Source organism: Chamaea fasciata, unplaced genomic scaffold, assembly GCF_029207755.1.
Source record: "Chamaea fasciata isolate MVZ Bird 193981 ecotype frontalis unplaced genomic scaffold, bChaFas1.0.hap1 SCAF_3, whole genome shotgun sequence".
NCBI classification, from domain to species: domain Eukaryota; kingdom Metazoa; phylum Chordata; class Aves; order Passeriformes; family Sylviidae; genus Chamaea; species Chamaea fasciata.
The window spans coordinates 23,237,211-23,262,958 of NW_027094088.1; the positions used below are offsets into that span (position 1 = coordinate 23,237,211).

Consider the following 25,748-nt stretch of genomic DNA (forward strand, 5'->3'; position numbering starts at 1 on the left):
TTAGAAGATGTGTTTCCCAGGAAATGAACACCTCAGCTTCTCTGTGGTGAGGCACAGGCAGTAAAGCAGCACAGATGCTGATATCCCATAGACCAGTGAACATGCAACCACTCATATATATGATAATCTCTTTCTTAAATTACATCTCTCCACTTGAAAATTTTAAATCAAATTTTTTAAATGAACTTGTAAAATCACCCTGGAGCTCCTAGATGCTAGCATGGTAACATATCACCAGCAATGTTCTTTTTACAGATTTCTTATGCACCAGCATCTCTGATTCCAGCAATTATATCAGAAAGAAAAGGAAGGAGAAAAGCTTGCATTATTTGAAATCCGTTCTGCTGACCCCATTCTGTCAGCAACCGCAACTAAAGCCCGTCAGCAGAAGTCTGCTGCTGCTACCTGTGTATCTCCAGCACTTTTATCTGCATGACGTTCCAGAGACAGATGGTTTATAAAAGCCACTTCTTTTATTTTAGAGAACTCTACTAATCTCAACAGAGCAGATTCCTCCTTCCTGGCTTATTGCCTTCACTCTTCTGTCTCGCAGCAACTCCCTTTCATGCTTTTCTTCATACCTGCTCTTCCACCCCTGGTTTTGCCCTTTCCTCTGTGAGATTTTCTTCATTTTAGTGTATGGTTTTAATTGGAACAAATGTGTCGATCACACCCTTTCTATCCAAATTCATGAAAGGAAAGCTAAAACTTCAAATCATTTTGCCCTAAGTTACTTAGGCAGTGTAAATTACACGATGGACTGTCATATATAGCTTACGAAGTTCAGTGCTCACTTACTGTATGCACTTCTGTGGATATAGTGAAAAGAAAGACGTGTAAGCTACAACAATGGCTTGTGGCAGAGAGTAGCAAGAAAGGAGTTGATTTCTTCCCTTTCCATACATCACTCCTTTCATATTCAAACTGGAATTCTGGCAAGGTAGGAGAGTGATGCACATTCCTGTGAAGCACACAGCTCTGCTGTGATGCACAGAACATCCCGTGTGGCATACACTGCCTTTGTTTAAGGGAATGAAATTGCTGATCCTGACAATTTTGCTGTATGGATGCAAAAGTGGGCACTTCAGACAGGGATCATTTGGATGTCTGACTCCTCAGAAGACAATAGAGCATGCTCAAACTGATGTCTATAAATGGTAATGAAGCATTGGGGTTTTATTGCAAGTACAAATCTTCTGACTGAAAACCAGAGGAGCTGGTCAGTCGGTAGGAAGATTACTTGAGACAAAACCTAAAGCAATGGTTGGAGTGTTGCTGTTGGCACTTGCTAAGAAATGTGGCAGAAAGCACAACTGGAGAAATATGGTATAAGCAGGAGAAAAGAAGATGAGAAACAATTTATCCAAAAAACCAGTTTACCCAAAACTGATGAATTGATAACAATCTGTCATCCATAATATTACATGTTACACAAAAATGAAGTGGATTTGCAAGTATTTCAGCATTCACGAGCCATCTAGTATCAAAAGGAGAGGGTGGATTTATATTTCTGTGCATATACATACACTTTTACATACGTAAGTAAAAATTAACTTTACCTTTTCTACCAGCTTATTATAAATGGCCAGAGTCACAGATCACAGAACACAGTCAAACCTCTTCACTTTATAGCAGCTCAGTCTAGATGTACTGGAGTTGTGAGCCAGAATAACTTGATGAAACAAGAGTTTATATAATTTCTTCATAAGAGAACCTTTATTTAACGATGGACTGTCTCAGTAAATGAGGTTGATAGGAGCAGTGAATTTCAGTACTAACGGAGCCAAGTACCAGTTCATGACTTTACTTCAGTTTCTTCTACTTGAGGTAGTGTATCCCAAAGAGGTTTCTGAATGTGTTCTGGTATTTTCTCTATCTTAGTCTAAAAGGAAAGAAAAACAACCATTTACTGTACCAGCCAACCAACATCTAACTACTTCGCTTTATTTATTCTGGTTTGAAACATTAATCAGATTTAAAATGCCACCTAGTGGCACTTCCAAGCAATACAGTCTCTTGACCATGTAATATTTTGGAAAATTTTCCTATCAACCTACACCCAGTTTCTCAGCTGACTCTCTAAAGACTTCCGTAGTTACTGGTACTTGCATCAGAACCCATAACAGTTAGTAATGTGGGATGGAGGATGGAAACTGACCTTTTTCACTTCCATGGCAACCCCTTCTGGTAAGTTTCGCTGCACATACTCCAAATAAACTGCAGCAGTACTGCCTGTTAGGTACTTTAACTAAAACAGAAAGAATTTTTTTAATGAACTACTATTAATAATACTTCAAAGAGAATAAAAGAAAAAATTGCTGTAGCTTCTTTAGCCCTTGCTATGGGACCAAACATCTTACAGGAAGCCAGCTTCCATAATATTCTGCACAGAAGCAATTCAACTGTACTCAACCCTCGTGCAAGTATAAAGGAGTTACTTCACTCTGCAGAGCTGCACATGCTGCCTGGGAGCACATGCATTGATTAGGATGGAAGTGGTGGATCTTAACACTGCAGGTACTGGATAAAATTTATTACAGATTATGCAAGAATCACCAGCTTTTCTAGACTCCCAAAGTTCAAGCCTGTTGTGAAATGCTGATTGTTTAGTTTCTCCTGGTTCCACTGAATTACTGATCTTTTAGTTTTTCCTGGAAGGCAAAAATAGTGCTTATGGTCTGCGGGCAGCCACTTGTACTGCACTCATGTCAGGGGACTTAGTCCCGTTTTGCTAAGCACTGTGCAAATAGACAGTAAGACACCCAGGAGCCACAAAATGCTGGCAGCAAACCTTTCTTCTAAGAAAGTCAACCACAGCTGCATTCTGAACCATACAGATGTCTGTGTCATTGGCCACAGAGCTGGTGGTTTATCTATGCTTCCTTTCTTCTATTTCCTACATACAGTTTTTAGTTTGCCGCATCATGCTGCATAGGACAGAAGTACGTCCGCTCAAAACCATCAAACCTAATCACAGAAAACAGAACCCTCAGTGACTGGCAATGCCAATGATTTAGCTGCATTTTCTTCCCTTCCTAAGAAAACTCTCATCCCAATGATTTTTGGAAACCAAGAGCATAACACACATAAAGGTAACCCTCAATTCTACCTTACTTTTTTTTAGTCATTCTTTCAGCTGTTAAGATGATGGTCAAAATAAACTTTTTGGCCCAAAAATGATGTAGGCTGTGCATTCAGAGCAACTCGCGTTGCATTTTATGTAACTAGGTCAGCTCTTTTCCAATATTCTCCTGCATTCTCCTCCCCAAAACATCTTCTTTTGTGCATTACCATGTAGTAACATCTTGGAATTGTGCACTTAGAACAATTTTGTTTCCTTCTTTCTTACCTCTAAACACATGTAATGTGTTCTCATTTCATACTGAACTCTGTGCTTCTTGTAAATGTGTACAGATTTGAGAAGTGTAAATCGTTCTATTGTCTTTGGGGGTTTTTCTCTGAGCAAAGAAGAAAAAGAAATTTTCATGTTATATAAAGGATGATAGTATAAGTTCATCTGAAAGACTACGCTGAAATCTGGTTTTGACATTTAGAAGATCTACAAGGAAATATGAAACACTGGTACAGTTTGTTATTAACTCACATGGGCATGGTTAACACTCACGTATTAACCAGCACTGGGTCAGGGAAGCTACAGCCCTGACAGCTGTACTGGAAGTACTGTCAGTATCCTTCATGGAGATAAAAAGCCCTTCCACTATGGCACTGCTAAGTGCAGAACTGCTGCTGCTCTCTCGTCACTGTCCTGCCATCAAAGAAGTGTTAGGTCTATACCCTGAGAAAAAAAAGTCAGATTATAGGCATTTCTTTAAAAAAATAATACTTCTAAGCAGAAGACCTGAATTACAATTGGTGACAGAAGAAGCATCTTACTCCATTTCACTCTACAGATCAGTTACTTACACTTTTTCAATCGAGATACCAAGTTCTTTAGCTGCAAGCACTGCAAAATATTCATAGCTGTCCAACACAGCTTTATCGTGGCCTTTAACTAAAATGGACAATCTCCTGTACAGTGTTTCTGGCTCATCTGAAATCGATACCTGCATTTTTGAAGAAAGGACAAGAGTTACCAAACCATTTTCTCCTTAATAAATGCATGCACAGTGTTATTTCCTTAGCCTGCATGCCCCATTTTTAAAAGAGCAAAACCACCCTAAAACCTGTTGAGCTGCCTATTTTAGTTTATCTAACAGAGTCTGACCGTATTACCTTGACTGACAGGTCTCACTCTACTAGGGAAGGCAAAGTGTGAAGAGATAGCTAACTTCTGAACATTTAGGTATAATTTCTTCATCCAAAAAAGGAATGCCAGATAGATATAAGGAGGACACTAGCAACAGCAAGAACAAAACTCGTTGTTGAACCAAGTCTGGAGCAATATTTGTATTTTATATAGCAGTGTGCTAAGACCCAAGAGTTTGCTTGGGTATGGAAATTAAATAGAACATTATGGACAGCAACCAGCATTCTCACTTTACTAAGTCAGCTCTAAAAGTACTTTAAACACACTAAGTCCTCCCCAGGTGTATTATCCTTCATGTTTGCCCAAGTGCAAGTTTATGACTTTCAGTTAGAGCTTCAATTGCTGATGGTCTGGGCTCGCTGATCAACTGGGAGGGCCTTAATGAGTGCAGAAGTGCTGATTTTCCCAGAGGTTCATTCCTGGGCAGCTCCGTACATGAAATCCAGCATGTACCAGCCACAGCAGGAAGGCTGGATCAGCACTGCAGATCTAAAACTGCCTGGCAGATGTTTCTGAAGCCCCTGTCAAAAAGCTGCTAAGCTGCTGCAGGCATTAAACTGAATGTGACCAAAAAGTTGTTATTTCATAGAGTTACAGAAAAGGGGGCAACTGAGAGGCAACTGTGAGCTACAGAAATCTTGTTGGAAGAAAAAAAAACCCCAAAACCAGAAGATCCCAACTACCAATAATCAAAATTATTTCTTTCTCTACGACAAATTGGACATCACTAAGAGAGACCTTCAAAAAGCTGCAAGAAAAGAATTCAAGTTTTTCTGGATGTCCTCTTTATTCCTAAGATAATATCCAAAATACTGTGTGACAGAGCACTCACCCAAGGATTAGTCTTAGGCTCCTGTGTATCCCCATGGGATCCAGCCAGCCGCGCTCCCATCAACTTGGAGCTCCTAGAAACACAGTCATAAAATAAGTTGTTAAAGTTGGATTTCATTTTTTCAGGGAGTATGAAAGAGCAGGGGAAGGAGGAGGGGCTGTTACACTTACGGAAGAAAATACTGCTTTTGCATAAGTCTGCTTGCATAACTGACAGGAAAAGCTGATCCCTGTATAAAACAGATAGGTTATGTTGGGGGGGGGTTTCCCCCTACCAGAAAGCAGCCAGTTAATACAGGTTTCTTAAAGATTACTTTTTTTGCACACCAAAGCACAGCACATTCCCAGGCACTGATTTGACAAATTAGGAAGTTTGCTCCATTGGAAAACACAGGAAAACAGGAGCATGGAAATGTATTCCAGTGTACAATAGCACCTAAAAAAAGAAGCACATTAAGGGCACAGTAGCAGTATGCACTTACTATTGAGGCGCCTGAATAGCAATCACAAAGCATATTTTTAACAGAAAAAATGTGTTTTTGTGGCATTGGATGCCATTCCTCTATACAATCATATCTTCTATTTAGTTTTACTTTCATGGTACAATATATATATATATATATAGATGTTTTGTCAAGTGACAAGCCTAAGTAGGACTTAAAAAGGCAACAGAAAACAGTATCCTACAAATGCAGAAATTTAGTCTGTGAATTGAACTGGAAATTTACTGGTTTTTCAGAAAAAAAGTTCCTTGTGATTTTGAACACTTGTTCTTTTGAAGAGAACATTTAAATGGAAATACTTCTTACAAGTAAATGAACCATGTTGAAAAGATAACGTTGATTTTCTGTGTTAAAAAAGGAATACAGTTGTTAATCACATAACATTACTATCTTTCATACTAGAATAATTGTTCCCTTCTGAACATTCTGTGGCTTCTAGCTTCCTTCCACTAATTCTTAATTTGGCAAAGTTACAGACTGCCTGGGGGGGTGGGGAAGGAACTGTTGCTTAACAAAACTTGAGGACTGCAGCACCATGGTGAAGCCAAATTAGTTACTTATCTTGCCCCTTGATGCTCCTTTTTGATATGCGCTGAAGTCATAGCTTTAAGAGAGAAGACAGATTCCCCACCCAAGAGTTATATAGGTGACTGTCTAATCAAATCATCAGAAAACAGCCAGACTTCACACTTTTTCAGGTAATCTTACTGTAGTTGCCCATGGATATGCATAACTGACTCTATGATGCTACCAGGTCCCCAGGCTTTTCCAGTACACAGCATACATTTATTATACAGCAGCAGTGAGCAAAGCTGTTCTCTGAAGTAATTCTGCCTCAGTCACAATTTATCTTACAAATGCTGCTTCCAATAAAGAAGATGACTGCAGGGAGAGGCAGGGGAGACTTCTGTTTACAAAGCTGACTGTGGTACAAATGCCTCCCCTTAAGCAATCCTTTCAAATCCAGGCCTTCACACAGGCACTACTGTTACAGTCTTTAAGTGCATAACAAAATGGGCAATTTTAGGAGCACTGAGTATTTGTTGCTGTAGTTGACGATCATTCAGAAAGTTTCAAAGTTTATGGTGGGAACTACCTCAGCCTCAATACTGGAAAGCAGTGAAATACGGCCAGTAGTTGTCGAATGACATCTCATAAAACAGAGGGACAAGAGCACGTAGTGACAGGAGAGAGGGGAATGGCTTCAAACTGAGAGGATAAGGGTAGATTAGGTATTAGAAAACAATTCTTGACTGTGAGGGTGGTGAGGCACTGGAACAGGCTGCCCACAGGAGCTGTGGATGCCCCATTCCTGGCAGTGTTCAAGGCCAGGCTGGATGGAGCTCTTAGCAACCTGATCTAACAGAAGGTGCCCCTGCCCATGGCAGGGGTTGGAAATAGATGGTCATTAAGGTCCCTTCCATTCCAGGCCTATATTCTATGACATAATTTTGCCCCTCAGTTCTCTCTCCCTGAAGTCAGAATGCTGCCTGCCCTCCATTCAATGCCAATATGAAGTACAGGAACAATCACCTGACACCACTTCAGGAAGCAGACAGGCCCATGAGCATAAAAGACTATTCGGTGCAAGGCTTAAGCTGTTTGTGCAAAGTACATGACACAGAATCTGACCCCAGATGACAAATGTGAGGCTGTTAACTGTAATCATAACTGAATTTTAAATCTGTTTCGGGTTTTTTTATGCGTGTGTGTAGCAGTCTATGTTATGTATTCTTTTACTTATAAGTGCTTGACCTGGTAATAAGGATTTATTATTTCCATGCAAAGATATATATATATATATATATATATATATATGCACTCACGGTGTATTGCGCTATGTGGTTTTAGACACAAAAATTTCAGTCTTCATGCAATAAAAATGAATAAAACAAAACCTGATGAAGCAGCAGAGTTCTATCCCACACACTAAGGTCTGCAGCCTTTCCAACATTCTATGATTGTGCATGTTATTCCTACCACATGCCATCTCCCTTTGTTACTAATTAAGCAGACGTGCATCAAGTCAAAAGTTTTTGTAACATTAAATTAAAGGTGCTCTACGCGAATTTTGACAAAATGATACACGGAATACCTCAGGTGTTAGATGTGGCATTCAGTGGGCAGGAATTCATAAACAGCTTCACTGTCTGATTTAATGATGTGCTCTTGCTAATGGCCATTATAGAAGGTGGAAATGGCACTCAAAGACCGCAATGTAACAGAACCAAGACTTCGCACAAAACATAATTACCCCTCTCCTAGTGCAAAATAGCCTTGATTTTGTTTGGCTGAGAGCCTCTGAAGTGTCAGGGGGAGGCAGACGCATGAAAAGCAAGTCCAGAATACACCGCACACACGGAAGAGAGTTTGGGGCTTCAGAAAATCCAATTTTCTCAATTTGAGAGAAAGCAATTCCTGCTTTTAAGCCCCAACTAGGCAACATCGTCAAGAGCTAAATGCTTTCCTATTATTTTACATTGTAACTTCCAAGCTTTGAAACTTTTAAGACTAGAAACTCGCCTAGCACATGGCCTCCAAATCCAAGTCACCTATTTTTCACTATCCGTTCCACCCGGACTAACTGCGGGAAAACCACACAACTGCAGGGAAGAGTTCTGAGGACGCGCCAGGCGATGATGGCGCGCAGAGACACAGACCCACGCTGTACACCCCCAACCCTCCCGGAGCCCGAAGGATAGCATTTGCCACGTCCCCTTTTCCCACTCCCCTCAGGGATGAAGACGCCAAGGAAAAGGACGACGAGGAGGAAGGGGATACGGCGTCCCCTCTCCCGCCACACACCGCACCTGACACAGGCGCCGCCACAGCCCCGCCGCCGCCATCTTGGCTCCGCCCCAGCCCGCCCTGCATCGCCCGGAAGGAGAAGAGCGGCCGCTGCCCGCGCCTCCTGTCCCCGCTGCGGAGGCTCAGGCCGCGGGGCTGCGCTCGGGGCTGCGGAGCCGGCGACTCGCATGGCGCCACAGGAGCCGTACGAGCCCTCAACTCGGCTCCCCAGCCCGGCTCCCATCTGCCCCGAGCGCTGCCTCAGGGCGGCACCGGCGGGGCAGCGGCTCCCCCTCCCTCAGCCGCTTCCCGCCAACCGGTCCCCTCACAGGCGCGCCCCGTCCTGGTCTCTAGGAATCCTTTGAAAAAAGAAAACCAAACCAAAACCAGTTACAACGAACCCTAGTTTTCAACCTTCTCCCCGCTCTTAAAAATATTTTTAAAAGGGATACAAGCCCGTTAGAGCAAAACCCATCCGCGTGTATTTTCCCGAAACAGAAAAATGACTGGAAATGGCACATAAACCGCTTTCTTTTTACACATACAAACAGGGGTTAACATTACGCCAAAGCTTCTGATCGGTATCAAATCTTTAAAGGGGGTGCGGAAATAAACAAGTACTAAGTTATGCCACTTAACCATCCTTAAATACACACAACCAGGTAGGCAGCGTGGAGTGAGATTAACCTGAAATTAAGCTGTGTGCCAAGTCAAATGCTAACAACGGGAACCTGAAACCAGCATAGATCACAAGCTCTATCAAATGTATATATCTTTTTTTATTTTGTTACTTCCTCTGCCACCTAAAATTACAGTCCGCTTTTTACACTAAAACGCCTAAAATATTTACACAACCATCTTCTAATAAAATAACAGTTAAATATTGAAAATAAGATTTTTCTCATAAAATATGCTTTCTGTATGTACAGATTTTATCAAAGAGGACTAGATCCAATATTGAATAGTTTTCCATCATCAACCATCAGCAAGAAGAAAAGTTTTCTGAAACAAAATTATGTTCAACTCACGTACAAATAGGCAGAACAGCACATTTAACATCAGCCAGTGCAACACTTAATAATGATGAAGTCAATGTTTGAGGCCTAAATCATGTACTGCTTAGGAAATGTGCACTTCTTTTTTTCCTTTTTTCTTTTTTTTCCTTTATGAATAACTTCTTTGGTTATCGTTGTTCTATTATATTTTTGGCTGTACAATAAAACAGGACCCAATTAATGTTACTTAACCAGGCATATATGTATGTATATGTATTTATAGATACCAAGTTTAGCACAGGTCCTGTCCACTTGTTCCTATGAAAGTGCCACTGTCGATTCCTTAATATAGAGCGGCTCTTCAGAATCGAGCCATCAAGTTTCTATGGTATTTCACTCAGTTCTTCAAGCAGAACTCTGATTTCAATTATCATTTTGCTTAAACAGTTTTTAACCACCAGGAACCTGAAAACCTGTCCATTTTCCAGTGCAGAGCCTTTCTCACGAAGATCTTTAAAAGTTCAAAATGATGCAAGCTTGGGAGAGAAGAGTAGACTCTGCTGGGTTTTTTCTAACAGAGAAAGCCAACACGTTTTAATGCCCACAAAAGCGTCCACTTGGCAAACCGTGAAGACTTGCGCTAACTATGAGATTTTTTGTCAGTGGGTCTCGCTGGTGGTACACAGCTGAGCACCCAGTCCGCTGAACCTGGGTTGCATATGGCCCCTGTAAAATAAAATGTCACAGCATGGACAGGAGCTGCTGGGGAATGTGCTGAGTGGCAGGTTGGGGAACAAAAGGCTACTGCTGCCTGATCTCCTGAAGCTCAGGGGCACAATGACTGAGAACTTCACCTCTTATGTGACAGGAGCGGAATTCACCCACTGGTAAAACCCTACTGCAAAAACCTCTGGAAACGCCCCCAAAACACTGAAACAACCACGTACACAGGAACTTCACTAACCGGAAACGGAGAAGTTATTTCCATTCTTTTGAAGGGTTGTTCTTTAGTATCAGAACATTCAACCTTAAGTAGAAACTTGAGGTCATTTGGCTTCACATATTTGGCTTTGACAGAGAAGACACCTCTCTCTGTCAGGGGTCCCACTGGTTCTGAACTTGTGTGGTCTGGTGACTCCTATAAAAGTGCCGTGATTTATGCTCATTTTGCATAGATAAACAAGGATAACAAGTAGAAAATAAGACCCACCATCCCTCAGATTCTGGTGAAGACATTAGAAATATGGCAAAAAGAACCCAATGAAATAAAATCCAACCCATAAAAAATCCCAAACAAACCTGAAGCCTGGAAGATCTGAAATAAGTCTTATAAAGTATTTTATAAAGTTAACAATACTCATCTACTGTGCAAATTCACAAGAAAATCAGTGTTGCTGCCTGTGAGAGCTCCGCAGTCAGCATTTGTATTCTGTAATTAAAGGTCCAGTCAACCTAACTCCATTTCTTCCTTAATTGTTTTATTCTGCAACGTACAATTCTTTCAATATCCTGTGTAATCAGAGAACCAAATCTAAATTTATATGAACTGTGTCAGGTGTCCAGCTTGTAGATCTGAACCTAAGGGAGAAGAAATGGTCATTAAACAGCGACATCAACTCACCTTTACAGCATGTTTATAATAAATAAACAACAGCTGAGTTTGATGTAATGAAGAGGACTGAAAATGGCACAAGAATAACACATTATACCTAGGTGCTGAAAGCGTATCAGTCTCTTTTCCAATGGCAAGAATGCTTCCCTGTATTTGCCTGGTGAGAGAGCAAGCACTGCTCAAGCACACGCTCCCCTAAAACCACCGAGATGGCTATTCCACTGAGTGATTTATTGTCACGGGACAATATTTCCAGTGCAATCTGATTACCAAAGCAGTGTTCCCGATTCAGTGTTCCCATCAGAGGATGTGAACCACAGAACAATCATTTTCCTTCTTCAATCCTTGAAATTAGGTCATTTTAAAATCAGCTGATCAAAACCTTGCTAAAATGGAAGGTCTAAAATGTCCTGTGTAACCAAGACAGAATTGAAAATGAACTGCAATATTACTAACTCTTTCACAGTTAAACCAGATTTTTTTTCCCTCCATCTCGCTTGAAATGGCAGCACAAAGATAAATAATGTAATCATATCTTTAAGAGAGATGACATTTACTCTCTAGAAGATGCTGGAAATGATCCAATATAGGCAAAAAAAAAAAAGTGTTTTATCAGAAGTGTGTGAAAATTACTCTTGTAATTGGGGTAAAATGAAACTTGGAAGAGTTAAAGACTAAAGATTCTACCAGGACCATCTGGTAGGAACTGATAGCAGAACCATGAACTTCTGTAATTAGTAGCCTTGGAAGTTATCAGCAAAAAGAGCTCAGATAAAAACGCCTTATAAGAATATTTGTACCAATTATTTATTTCTTCCCCCAAAACACAAATTAATAAAAAAAAAGGGAAAAAAGCAGATTTTTTTTCTAGACCTGGATAAAAGAATTGTAATTTTCAACAGGTAGTTTACAATCAGTGGAAATAAACAAGCAGTCCAGGTTTCCTGATTGATCCATTCAGGGTGTGCTCAGTAGCTGTCTATCAAACAACCTTATTTACAACTCAGCATCATCCTGCAGTAGATCTGGATCTTCATCATCCAGTAAAAGGTCAGCATCCATGACTTCATTCTCTTCCATGACATCACCCAGATCCGGAACAACATCATCATCAATGTCACCAACATTTTCAACATGTTTAACCAAACTCATATGATCCAGGGGGATCAAACTATGCCCAGCTGGCCCAGTAGTTCTTGCAATAGTGGCTGCCATTTCTGCTGCCACAGCAGCCTTCTGAGCCTTCTGCCTTTGCTGTTCTTCTTGTTGTCTGTGAGTCTTCATATGAGCATTGCGGCTTTTGATTTTGAAGAAGACCCTAAATTTTAAAGGAAAAAAAAATCAGATTGAAATGCACTGCTTTTGATGAAATGAGCCAAAAAAGACTCAACAACTTATCAGTACATTTGCTTCCTTGTCCTGAAATAGAAGTCAGTGAAGTCTGCAATGCCATGGTGCGAATTTCAGGGACATATTACCAGATTTATATATCCTGATGGTATCAAAATGGCCTACTCTGATCATGCCAGGGGTAGTTTGTAGCTCCCACACCTGCTTCAGTATCTATGCACATCCTAATTTTCCCTCTATCACTTCCACAACCATCTTGCAGAATAGGGAAAAAATGAAGGATTACCACGTTAGGATGGACAAACTCAAGCACAGAAACACAGAAAAAGCTGCCCACTGTCACATCCAAGTCTGTGACGAAGCAGGAAGCTGGAATGTCAGATGTAGATATTCTAGCAGGTAAGTGGAAAATAGGAGTAAATACTGCAGAGGGCATCCAAAATGTCATCCAAACCTAACTCTGACCGTTTTGGTAAGAGAACGTATCATCTAGGGAGAAAATTTCTTTCGAGACAGAGCAAAATACAGAGTTTTTTCACAGCACTGCCGATCTGGAATCTCAATAGGCAAAGGCAATGCTGCACTGCAGACAGTCACACTCACTTGCCGCACTCCTTGCAAGGGAAAATTGTCGTTGGGTCGGTCTCGCCGCTTGTTGTGCTGTGGGCAGGTGAGCTCTTGATGGAGCAGTATCCGCTCTGCGTACCAGACTTCTGCTTAGTGCTGGCCATGGGGCAGCGCGTTTTCGTCACCTGGTTCGTACCTCCGTGAACGCGAGCATGGCCATTCAGTGCTTGTCGGGAACTGAACACCTGGCAGGGAGCAGGGTGGCAGGGAGGGGAAAAAAAAACAACACACACACGAAAAAATAAACCCCGAGAAATCACAAGAAAACACTGGAACTGCAGAAAGTAGGATGCTGAATGCATATCACAACAGAACAAGCGTACACATCTAATATGCACCATCTACTCGCTCAGATGGTGCAATACTGGATATATTGCTTGCTTTCAGCAATACCAACCATCTACTAACTCAGATGGTGCAATACTGGATATATTGCTTGCTTTCAGCAATATCCTACTATAGCTGAAGACAGTCACAATAAAACAAAGCAGTGAGCTATCCTATTATTAAAGTTGTGTAACCTAATTGGAGCTGTTGCCGTACAGTATTTCTAACTGGTACATCAGAATTCAGTTTTCTGTACATATCAAACTGCTTATATTTTGGGGGGTGGAAATTAAAAGCAGTCAAAATCCCAGTTCAGTAGTTTACACATATGACCACCACCCCCACCCTCTCCCCCTTAAATATACCAAACACACGTACAGCGCCACAGTTTGGCATTTCACAGATGAAGGAGGATGAAGACAGTGAAAGACCCTGAACCGCAGGTAGATCTATGGGTCCGACAAGAGAGATTGCTGGTGGGTCAGGTGACTTCTGCATTTCCCTTTCTTCCTTCCTGTCATCTTCGATCTCCTCATCTTCTTCTAACACTTCCTCTTCTCCACTTGTCTAAAACAGACAGTGCATTTAAGGAACACAAGAAATAGGGTCAAAGATAAACAGCACTGGATCGTAGGACATACAGAGTTCTGAAACAGCAGGTAGTTTAGTCAAGTGTGCTTCCCAGTATCAGTATTTCTTCCCATCCTGAATGGACTTCTGGTCTTATTGGAGCTACCACCCCTTAATGGATAATCTACAGCACATAAAGCTTCTCTGCAGTGCTGAAGACAGCCTGGAGCTGTGGCTCCAAAGATCTACAGATGCCAGGCGCAGTGCTGGGCTCCTGCCATCAGAAAGGCCATGTACGCCATACTTGTAGTCAAGTTACTTTAACAAAACCCCAAAACAAGCAACCAAAAAAACCCCAACCCACAAACCAACACATCCCAAGTGGTATTTGTACTGGAATATTAGAGCAGCCTTTAGGAGCACACATGGGCACACGCATAATTTACAGAGGTTTCCCTGGACTAAAGTTAGATAATGCACTTTTACCTGGTTGCAGTCCTGCCACACAAATCTTGGTGCAGCTGAGGTCACAAAATGTTCATACAGAACATAATTTAGAGTTATGGAATAATTTCTATTGGAAGATACCTATGTGACATACTTCAACCTCCTCCTCAAAACAGGACAAACAAAAATTATCAAGTGTTAAACTTTTTCGTCTTCTTTTAGACTTACCAAGCATTCATCTCTTTTCTTCTCTAAACGCGTTCTGTGTTTCCGTCCCAAACGCAAGATTTTCTTCCAGGTGTAGTAGTATTCCACACATTGTGCAACTGTCTTAGACTTAACCTATAGTTAAGGAATTGCAGAAATAGTCCAGTTTTAATTTTTTGCTTTCATTCAACGCAATTTTAATATATTCCAAGAGATTGGCTTTATTCCTCATTCAAGTGGAAAAAAAAAAAGGCAGTTTGACTACAACAGGAATACTTCTGTAGAATAATTCTTTTTAAGTATTTTTTTTTCAGTCACATTTGCATTGACTTTTTCAACATCAGTAGATTTCTCTGGGATTCTCTAAACTCCAGACAGAAAATGACTCAGAATGTACTCTTGTTGCTGAGTTTTACAGTACCACTGAGAAATCTAGGAATTAAGACTTGACTGACATAAACCCACATATTTTTCAACATCTGAACCAACAAATAGGATATTGTGCTCTGAGATTTATAACCTTGTCTTTTCTGCTTTGTGGCAGAACATGAAAAGTAAGCTCAAACATGTTTTCACTTTATTAAAAGGTTTCAACCCTTTCTGGCACCAGGCTCAATGCCAGTGACTCTGGTACTTTGTAACAAACTGCCAGAGAACACCAAGATGATAATGGAAAACCATATCTATCCCACACATAAAATGCCATGATTTGGATTTCAGGTGTGAACATTTTGACATGTAATAACAAGAGAAATCATTTTATTTATTTGTGACTCTTTTTTTACTGGTATCTAATGCACAGGTACACCCAATGAATATACCACTCCTATCAGTGTTCTTGTAACCACTGCTGCCTCTATGCCTGCTATCAGCTGGTCTGGCACTGGAGGGAAAATGAAGAGGAACAGAAGAGAGCAAAAGGAAAAAAAACCACCCAGCAACTGACAGAACAGAAATAACCATACCATTTTCTGTACAAATATGAAATCTTTGCTGTAGGTGGACAATGCCTCTTTGAACAGTCTCCTTTCTTGATGTGTCCATTTGTCAGAGCCTTAAAAAGAAAGTGAAATCATTATGAACGATAAAAATTCACCACCTTTATGTTGATCTGGAATGAGAACCAGGAAGTCTCAAGCACACATGAGTGATTGCTGCTACCCAAATGCAAGCGTGGCTGTACTGACTCAGGCCTGAAATCCATCTAACCAGTACTGGGTCTCCAGCAGTGGTGACAGGAAGTTGCCTCAGAAACAGGAAGATCAGGGCAAGCAAATATAATCCCTCTCCCTAATTTTTCCTAAGCTTTGACCATATTGGGCACAGGGGATTTCCTGAGTCAGTTGCAATTTGCTTATTTAGTAACTACCCATGTAAGTGCTGAGCCACTCTTCCTTTCAACCAATTAAACTTCTTGTACGAAAAACATCCTTTGCCAAAGAGTTTCACAGATCAGTGGACCCTCTGCATGAAGAGTCACCTCCTTTTCTTTGTTTCCTGGCTCCCAGTAGCTTCACTGGATGACCCTTAATTCTTCAAGTGGAAGAGAAAGTGAACCCAACCTTGACCATCACCTCCACGCTATTCAGAATTGTGTGCCCTTTCTATCACTCCCAAATCTTTGATCATTACAGCTGTCCCCCCTTCTGAACCTTTTCCAGTACTAAAACACTCCTATAAAGACAAGAAGACCAGAAAGGCACACTGAAGTCCACACAAAATCCAGACTTTCACAGTGGCATCACCATGTTTTCTATCCTCATAATGCCTGACTATTTTTTAGCTGTTGTAAAATACAGCTGCCACTTTCTTAGAACTAGCATTACAATCCCAGACTTTCATTCTAACTGAGAAGTACCACGACAGAGCTCATCATTTCGTATGTAAGGCTTGAATTGTTTTTTCCCATGTATGCCACTTTACAATTGATGACACAGAAGTTCATACGTGCTTTTGTTCTCCTTTTTTAAGATCCTTTTGCAGCTCTTCACTTGCATGGTTTGGGATAAGACATTTAAACCCTCTGTGGCAGAGGTCACAAGCAGGTAGAGACTGTAGCAATGTGCAATATGCACAAAGTGGTTTTTTATCATTTAATGGAAGCTGTAGATAAAACTTCTAAATATTGTTATTCTGTGTTTGGTCCCCTGGCCTAATTGCCCATGAAAATGTGAAATCAACATTTAAATTGAACTGAATTTACTCTTTCTCAATATTAGTCAAACAGAAGGAGCACAGAATTGCTCTGATGCATCAAAGCAATGTTCTGTTTATTACGAGTGGGCAGCATTACATACATTAAAGGAAGGATATGCAAGAAGTCATAAAGTAGATGCCTTTGAAATGACTTACACTATGACTACACTGAGAAGATTCTACTTCAGTCTGAGAATTTATGAAACATCTAAAACTTTTATGAAAAGAACTCCCAAATATTCCTGTCAATGTTACTGCTCTCCATAGAAATGCTTGCCTCTGCACCACTTTCAATTAACTTGGGTCCTGGCACCACCACACAATGGTACTGAACTCTACAAGTTACTTATTGTCTAAAAAAAATTAACAGTGTTATTAACTGAAAATGTTTTGTGTTTCAGCATCAGCTTCCAGGCTTACAGACTCAGAGCAGGTATCTCATCACTCCTTTATATGCTGAAAACTACAAAATTAACTTTTCTGCAACCTGTTTTCTGTAGGCTCTTCCAGTACTGGATATAAGCACGCATTAGTTATTTCCACAGAGATTTACACTTAAAGCTCTCCTAAGCATCAGAGAAAGGCACTGGCTTCAAGCCATGAGTTTTACTTATTCTGTTATCACCCAGAGATCTTTCTGCTGACACACTGCCTTTCCATCTTTTCCCACCCTGAACCAGCATCATTCCCTTCTTACAGAAGTTGTCAGTCATTTGCCTTTACCCTCCCTTTGTGCAGGGGTAAATGCACTCATTCAGTCCAGGAGGCTACTCTGTTATGCCAAAAGATAACTTCAAAAAGCATGAAAACACCAGGAGAGATTTTCTTTTTTTCTAGTCATTCTGCTCTCCTGCCTCTACCCCACCCTCCAAAAAAGACAACACGATAAAAATAACATAGAATCACTTCCATGAACTAATTTTGGTGTACACCTATGGAGAATTTGGGCCTTGCATACTTTCCCCAATAGCTGTGGTATTAGCAGAGACCCTTATAAGATTATGCGGGTTAATTGGAAGTAACCTAATTAATAGAATAAATCCTGTGTAGGAAAAGAAACAGAAGAAAAGCTGTTTTTAACTCTGGTTGCTGGGAAACCACTTTTGCTCTTGTTAGCTTGAGGGAGATATAAGAGAACGTGCATAGAGAGAGATCTGCAATGCAGCAAAAAGAATTTGGGGCTTTAGAATACAGACCAAATTTTAAAGCTGATCTTTATGTTTAGATATTTATTCTACTTTTTGTTTCACCTGCCATACTGTTTTTGCACTGATTAACTGACATTAAATATCTTCTACTCATTTGTGTGCTTTGGGCCCAACTTGTGGGTTTCAAGGGGGCTCCATGGACACCCAGGGAGCCCCATGGAGAGGTAGCTGAAATCCACTACATACAACATGTGCTGGGTATGACCCACAATCCTGTCACAGCACATGTAAGAAGCTTCCAGAATGCCTGAAATGCCCTATGTCAGAGATCATCTCTCCTGCACTTCTCACTGCAGAACTTCAGACCTGAGAAACTCCACTGTTCAAAGGAGAACAATTCAAGTGTTTGCAACAGTGCCCCTCTTGTATTAGGTAGGTGCTCCCTCTCTCTTCCTAAAACACCACCCTGACAGATGGCAAAGTCTTAGAACAGAGATTAGGGTGTTCTTCCAAGGAGCCCTGGGTCAGCATGTCCAGTCAGCTCTCTTGGCACACAACAGAAAATCCTCAAGTTTTACCAGTGGCTTCCTTCACAAGCCAACAAGTTTCAAAGGTGAGCTATTTGCTTGTACCATCATTCAAAGGCAATGCTAAGGATGAGTTTGGGTATCTGTTGTTTGTGGTACTCTAACGAGTTAATTCTCATGAGTAAGTGGCATGCTCTGTTTCAGTGTATTCCACCTTTAAATGTGGCAAGCCTGGGAGCCATGATTTCTGAGTACGGAGCAGAAAACATTAAGTTATCCCAAAATGATGCCACTGGAAGTCCTATTAAAGCTATTCATGCACTAGATTGTGAAAAATTCTCATATGCCTCGAGTGGCTGATTATCAATCAGAAATAAACTGTTATTCAAGAGCTGCTGCACAGCGCTAGAGCAATGCTGTCAATATTAAGTTGCAATTACATGTTGCATGCAAGAGCATGAGCAAGTAGTGCTTTGTCTTGTTATTTTATGGCACTTAAATCAAGACTGGTGAGATTTTATTTCATGCTGTGATAAGCACAATCAAACTTTCTTTCCTGCTTAAGAAATAGGGATTCAAAGGTGTCCACAGGTCTCAGTGCTAGTTACCAAGGATTAGCATCATCTTATGTGAAATGAAGCAAAACAGTCTCTTGGCTCCTCCCTGAATCCCAATGAATTCTTTCTGAAACTACTGTGAAGTTGCTTTGGTAAAGACTGTTCCTCCTCTGCCACACAGGCAGCAATTTCTTATCTGCTCTGCTACTTAGATTTTTTACTGAGAAGAGGCTGTGGGGTATCTTCTCATCTTCCTGCTCTCATGCCCTTGAACTGTCTCACATATGATTTGGGGTCATCTCTTCAGGCAAGAGACACTGATCAAAGCTCCTGGCTGATGTCCTCTTTCTCCATCCATTCCCATGCTCACCCTTTGGACTGCAACAGAGCTGCTATCACAGGCACCAAGCACCTCCCTCAGACAAAACTGAAAACCTGACATTCACATTTATTCTCTGTCATTATCAGCTACCATCAAACACGTTTCTGTTCTTGTTCTCAGGCCAAGGGGTTAAGGAGTTGCTTTAGGAAACCTTTGTGCTGCTTGGAAGTCTTTCCAGTGGGCTGCTACAGCCAGGACGCAGGCTGCTTCTACACTTACCTTGCACAGTGACTGTAACTGAAATGAGTGCATGACCTTGGACACTGTGACTGACTGACCACCAGAAGACTCTTGGCTCATTTCCTATTGAGCCTGAACTGGAGATGAAGTCCAAAATGTCTTATGTAAAAAACCCTGTTCTGTGTCTCAGCAGTTGTTAGCCACTACAAAGCATTAAGCAATAGCATGGGGGGCTGCAGAGGAGAGACATTTGACATCTCTGCTCAGGTGACACAACGGAAGTCCAGGGACTTAACACCACATTTGTATTTCACTTCTGTTTCATACCACAATGCAGTTCTTGTTGTATTTTATGAAACAACTCACCAGCCAGACTTTTTTTGACTAGATCTCCACACAGAGGCTCTGCAAGCAGCACTAGGATCCTAGTAAGAGTTACAGCACTGCCTCTTTGGAAGGGTGCTCATGATTATCATTTCCATTTATTGTGCACCATCAACTCAGAAGAAGCAGGCAGGATGGCAGATTATGTACCAGAAAATTAAGACAACAGTGATACTAAATTATAAACTACAAATAGCAGCAGTTTTAAAAGGAGATGAAATTGTTAAATTTCAGTTTAAGAGAGAAAAATAATCACTCAAGGCAGTTTTAAATCCACAGAATCCTACACAGCAACATGGATGCAAAGCTTCTGTACATTGTCAGTCATGTATAAAACTGCTAAACTTGCAACAAACGGATCTGGGAGTACCCTTGGCACTGTCCATATCATCTCTATTAAATGCTGCCATCCCTGCAGCAGACAGCAGAGAGTGCAACGTGATCCCATGCTCCAGCCTGGGACGCAGGGCTTCGACTGTGTAGCAGATAGAAAGATCACAAGGAAACCTACCAGCATAGTGGTAATTTGCCAAAGGATGACACTTCAGTCTCACTGGCTTTCTCAACAGCAGCTTTTCAAGAGCAACCTAAATGAAAAAGCAGGGAAAAACAGAATTAGGAAAAGCAATCAGCTGCGGCATAAAACTGCATTTAGAAGACTATTTGGTATGAGGATATGAATTAATTTTCTCTCTTTTCTCTTTTCTGTCATATAAAATCACATCAAATTACTCCAAGGCCCATTAACACTGTACCTCACAGAAGAGCACCTAATGTGCACCTGTCCTGCCTTAATGAACACAAATGTGACTATTACTTAGCAACTTCCAGCTCTTTCCCTCCCTTCTGCTCGCCACAAACATACATTTATAGTGTTTGACTTGATAGTGTTAATTAATACTACAATTTAATGGTTGGTTTGACAGCATATTTATATTTATAGCATAAAATATTTTAGAATATCTGTCTAGGTCAATATCTGTCAAGAATGACTGCAAGTAGAGCTAACAGTCCTTCAGATCAGGAAAACAGGGATTTATGTATCCCTAAAATTTTTCCCCTGAAAAATGCAGACTCTCTGTAAAGCAAATTCCACATCCTGACATTCTCCTACCCCTCAGATACAGCTAACAGAGCCTAAGAAAACTGGGACACAAGCTAAAACCCACTGTATTAGCCAATCCAGTGAGACTCGTTCCAGCCCCATGTTTTGTTGCATTTGGTTTTATATTGGCTTTCCAGGAACTCGTGCAAGGGGCCTTGCCTTTCCCTAACACTGGGCAAAATGGATGTTTTGCCTTAGTTAATAACATTCCCATCGCTAAACTAATGCAAATATTTGAAATGCATTATTTATATAAGAACTGTGTGCAATTACCTCACAGTTCTGAACAAATAAGTAGATGTGATTGCTGCTCCAAAAAAAGGGTTTTTTTGTAAGGGCTAGAGGAGAACTAAGCTCTCTGTGACCAAATATAAAGCCTGTGAAATATCAGGGCTGGAGCAAGCACTGGGAGACATTCAAAGCCCCAAGGCTATAAACTAAGTAATCTTATCTATATGAAATATACAGTAAGCCTTCAGAGAAGCACTGCTTTGAAATTTAAATTTATTAGAGAATAAGGGAAAAGTCATTCCCCAAAAATGTTACAGGATGTTTAAAGCATCATTTCAAATCAATCAGAAATCTTTTTTATATAACCATATCTAAATCCATTTAATAAAGCATGCTAATTTATCTGCAGAAGAGGATCATATCTCCCCTTTCAGCTTTTTTATCTTACCATAATATCTCCTTTTGCTTCAAAGAGAGAGTGCAAAGCGTATTCTGAGTTAGTTCCTCCACCAGGTAACACACTGGAACAGCTCATATTTAAAAGGTCTTCCACTGTCAGAAACAAGTCAACATTTTACTGCTAATACAGTACCCTGTCAGTGAAACATCTGGAGCCAAGGATCGTGTAATGCCCCTCAAAGACTACATAGCTCAGGGCAGCAGATTCTTCCACACTATTTCTCCTCAGCATCTCATCTCCTTGTTTTAGGATCACTGAGGAGGGGATGTAACAGAGCACATCCTTGGGATAGGACAGGCTACTCCAGAGTCAGAGATCTGCCTGTGAGGCAATGACCGGCACACACCGGTGACGCTGGTGTGCCAAGAAGGCTTCAGCCAGGGTGACAAAACAGAATGAACCATGTTAGAAGCAGGGAAAAAAATCTGCACAGGACTGGTAGAACCCACCAAGACTGCCACATCTCCTCTCAGCTATAGTCACAGGACAGGCCCAGGATCCATCAGCTGCCTCTCAGCTGTGACCTCTGCCTTTACCAGGCCGTCCTGTACCCAACTTCCCAACAATGACCTTTCCCACTTGGCTGCCAGAAAACAGATCATCCAGACTTCCCTTTAAATGCCACTCTATCATGCTGTTGCTCTGAACCTGTACCATGTAGTTCTAGACTCCTGCTCTGCGCTCTCAGCAATTAATATTCTCTTGAACATTTTGTTCAGTACAGACACGAGAAATCAATGTGTATTTCTTCAACAGGCACAGGCTAACGTAGGAACTTCTAAAACGGCAAGTCATTATACCTCTTTGTTGGAAGACTTTGTTCTCCAGTTCTGGCCATGGTTTCCAAACCAAAGTAGCCTTGTGCACATCTTTCTCCATTAGCAATCTGTCCTGCAGCTCAGGAATGTCAGCCTGGAACCTGGACCCAATATTGATTCGCCTATAAACAGGAATAAATAAATAAGTATTCAAGTACACAATGTGTAGAAAAAAACAAAAAGTCAGATTAGCGTTCACTTTATTTCCAACAAAACTTTTATTGCACTGAAGTGGCAGGAAATTGTGTCAGATTGCTTTATGCAATGCTTTACTCCCAGTGGGATAACTATTTTGAATACTAGAGAGAAGTGATCTCTTGGGGAAAAACAAAAATTTCAATATGCAATTTAAGCCATACTGAGACATCATACCTCAGGGACAACCCAAGCTAGTTTATATGCATGACTAGCAAAGAGGCTAGACATCAGAAACAGCAAATTTCTGTTCCACAGAGAATGGTACTCTTCAACAGAGAGCAAAAGGAGCCATTACTGCTGAGGGACAACCCTGTTTGCACTTTGCCCTGGGGAAACTACCAGGTAACACCACCACTCCAAAGCTCCGCTCTTTTTTTTATATATATATATATATATATATATATATATATATATATGTATGTATGTATGCATGTATGTATGTATGTATGTATATACACACAAAAGCAAGAGTACTGGATTGGCACGTTTTCCTCACAGCACTCTTCCCAGCCATCACTAACTTTGAGCCATGACACCTAAATCTTCCACAGCCACTTTGCTCCAAATGTCCTTAGCCACCATCCACAGAAACATTAAATGCATCCAGCCCAACATGATTTCAGGCAGCGGAATACTTCCTGCCTGGTTCAGAACACTTCAGGCCATGGGCTCTAGATTGGAGTTAATCTATAAAAGCGGTGACAAAAAAATATTGTTTTTCTTACGGTTCAACAGTCTGTTCTCCAGGCCCAGGCGTCACTGGAATGACACTTCCATCAATACTATCTGAAACAGAGATTGGAATTTGAGTATTGTTGTTTTGCTGCTGCTGACCCTCCCAGGCTGCACTGCCACCTCCCTATAACACCAGTCTATGATGCAAAAATGGCCCTTTATCGATATTTAGAAACAGCCTAAATTTTTATAGGTAACAGAAATGTCTGAACTTGCAGAAGTTTCTACTGCCCTGATTCTGAGTGATTACACACCTTTTCTTGTGAAGTACTGAACAACAAATACTTAATGTGAACCCCACGTCTCAAACTAGGTCTTTTTCTTCCACTTCAGAAGGCCCAGACATAATGAGAGGCAAGGTGGTCCTTTCTTGGAGCAGACCACATGGAATGATCACAGCCTTACTGGCAGATTAGGCTCCTCTATTCCCTCTATGCCTTAACTTTGCAAAATCCATGGCAAAACTGCCACTAAAATGGACTTTTCCTGTGAAGTAGCAGCACTGGCCATGCACGTGAGCACACAAAAAACCCATCAACGTGGTGATGCGAGAAGAGAGGACAGTGGTCTCTCCTTTGTACTGCTGCTGTGTAAATGTAATACTTACTAGACCGACACAGGAGCACCCGTGGAGTGGGTGTCAGTGGAGTAAGTGGCAGCTGAGCGTGTGATGTGCTGTGGGAAGTGAGAACACTGCTGAAGAGACCAGAGCCTTGCCGGACGGGGCTGAGCATGGGGGGCGGAGTGTAGGGGGGCAGCTCATGTGTCCGGTCCAGCAGGTGATCGCCCAGAACACGGGGAGAGCGAAGCTGACTCTGGTACAGAGTGGCACCGGAGTGGGACATGCTGAGGTTGAAGGAAGGAGGAGGTATGAAGAGAGGTTCAGGTCTGTGCCGATACTTCTTCTTGTCCTGCAATGGTTTGAAGTTTTCTTCCAATTTTACAGCACTTGGATGAGGTTTTTTGCTAGTTTCCTAAATGAAAACACAGAGAATCTTATAAACCACGCTTAATTGTGGTTTGCACACAATCCTCTACAGCTTTGGGCAATGGCCACAGAAAAGCTGTTACCACCAGGCAGTTATTCAGGTACCACTGCAATAACCCTGGCCAGTACAGTATCTGGCACTACACAGAAACCTCAGGGGAGTGAGTAAAACCAGGACAAATTACCCTTCACCTCCGGCAGCAAGCCCTCTGGGTCAAGGTAGGGCTGAGCCACAGAGGCAGACATGGAGAGGCTGCTATCAGCTTTTGAAAGTGCACAGAACTGCTCTCCCAGACCATGAGTCTCCCACACTCTTCTTCATTGCTATCCAGACACTCTGGGCACTTCTGTTTGCACTGAACATTCACACAGGCTGGTGGGAGATACTTCATTACCCAGTCACAATTTACTGGAAACTTTATATGAGAGGTTTTCTATTGCATTTATTTAGTGAGACCAGAAAGGACACATGAGCTCAGTGAAATTACTGCAGTACTCAGCAGCAGGAAAGGAAGAAAAATGCAATAAATTCAAATTCTTTGCCTCTTATCACTACATTCCCATCAGCTTGATTACAGTCCAGCTGCAACAAATCTTGAACTTAACTCTCTCCTCTTTCCTTGGAGAAAAAAGGGTAATAGATGACCACTTGGGAAATTCACACACTATTAATGTGCCCAGACTTCTAGAATTTGAATGTTAAAAATAATTTAATAACAAATCCCTAGAGTGTACAGAAGCAGAAGGCACAGAACATATGCAAACCTGGAATCTGGATTTCTTGGGGGAGTAGGGATAAGGTAGGAAAAACCAGGTCCTCAGGTTGTGCTTTGAGAACACACAGAAGCTGGTTGATGTACACAGTATTATTAAATGTACTGCTTTTAGGTACTTAGGCTGTAGGCCATCTTTAGAATAACTTTGGGAAGCAGAAGAAAATCTTGACAGCGTTACTTCAGAATGTCTGCATCATCTGGTAAATTCTACTACCACATAAAGCAAATTACTACAATGTATGTTTAGACAACATACATCTTTACACCATGGGTGGTTCTTGAGAATCACATTCACTCAATAAAAATCATGTTAAATGAGCATTAGCACTGTCACCCTTTATCCCTTATGTTAATAAGTTCCAGCTTGAGGAAATGTTTCTGATTACAGAGGTCCTGTCCTCTGTGTTAGATCATGGCTGCATCCTCTCCAACAGCTGTTGACATTTTTTCTCTGTAAAAAAAAAATTAGTTTTGGAATAGTTTTCCTTCTGCAGGGAAGAAAATGCAGCTTTGCAGAAGATTTTTTGATAATGGACATTT

The 25,748-nt window shown here is 41.2% G+C and overlaps 2 protein-coding genes across 3 annotated transcripts in view; both read right to left on the minus strand.

Annotated features, from left to right (window-relative positions):
• Positions 1–1,022: 1,022 nt before the first annotated feature.
• MRPS10 (mitochondrial ribosomal protein S10) lies at positions 1,023–8,464 on the minus strand. The gene is made up of 7 exons (XM_066178362.1): positions 8,412–8,464; positions 5,270–5,328; positions 5,100–5,172; positions 3,925–4,064; positions 3,350–3,458; positions 2,159–2,248; positions 1,023–1,882 (listed from the first exon to the last, which is right to left on the minus strand). Exons 1-7 carry the CDS (start codon positions 8,445–8,447, stop codon positions 1,796–1,798), a joined length of 594 nt encoding a protein of 197 aa, XP_066034459.1. The 5' UTR covers positions 8,448–8,464; the 3' UTR covers positions 1,023–1,795.
• A 3,320-nt stretch (positions 8,465–11,784) lies between these two features.
• Positions 11,785–25,748, minus strand: part of TRERF1 (transcriptional regulating factor 1) — a 98,841-nt gene continuing 84,877 nt past the window's right edge. For both annotated transcript variants that reach the window (XM_066178360.1, XM_066178361.1), the window contains 10 exons: positions 24,052–24,418; positions 23,435–23,495; positions 22,494–22,633; positions 21,682–21,785; positions 20,409–20,484; positions 15,489–15,577; positions 14,545–14,658; positions 13,678–13,866; positions 12,949–13,157; positions 11,785–12,313 (listed from right to left, as the gene is read on the minus strand). In XM_066178360.1, coding sequence (XP_066034457.1) covers positions 11,992–12,313; positions 12,949–13,157; positions 13,678–13,866; positions 14,545–14,658; positions 15,489–15,577; positions 20,409–20,484; positions 21,682–21,785; positions 22,494–22,633; positions 23,435–23,495; positions 24,052–24,418 — 1,671 coding nt within the window. In that variant the 3' untranslated portion in view covers positions 11,785–11,991. The remainder of the gene's footprint in view (positions 12,314–12,948; positions 13,158–13,677; positions 13,867–14,544; positions 14,659–15,488; positions 15,578–20,408; positions 20,485–21,681; positions 21,786–22,493; positions 22,634–23,434; positions 23,496–24,051; positions 24,419–25,748) is intronic.

Excerpts from the sequence above, each read along its gene's own strand:
- MRPS10 (XM_066178362.1), bottom strand. The coding sequence starts at position 8,447 with ATGGCGGCGGCGGGGCTGTGGCGGCGCCTGTGTCAG. Across the intron at positions 5,173-5,269 it reads CAAAAGCAGTATTTTCTTCC|GAGCTCCAAGTTGATGGGAG; the intron begins GTAAGTGTAACA and ends CTGTGTTTCTAG. Across the intron at positions 4,065-5,099 it reads AGCCTAAGACTAATCCTTGG|GTATCGATTTCAGATGAGCC; the intron begins GTGAGTGCTCTG and ends TCAAAAATGCAG.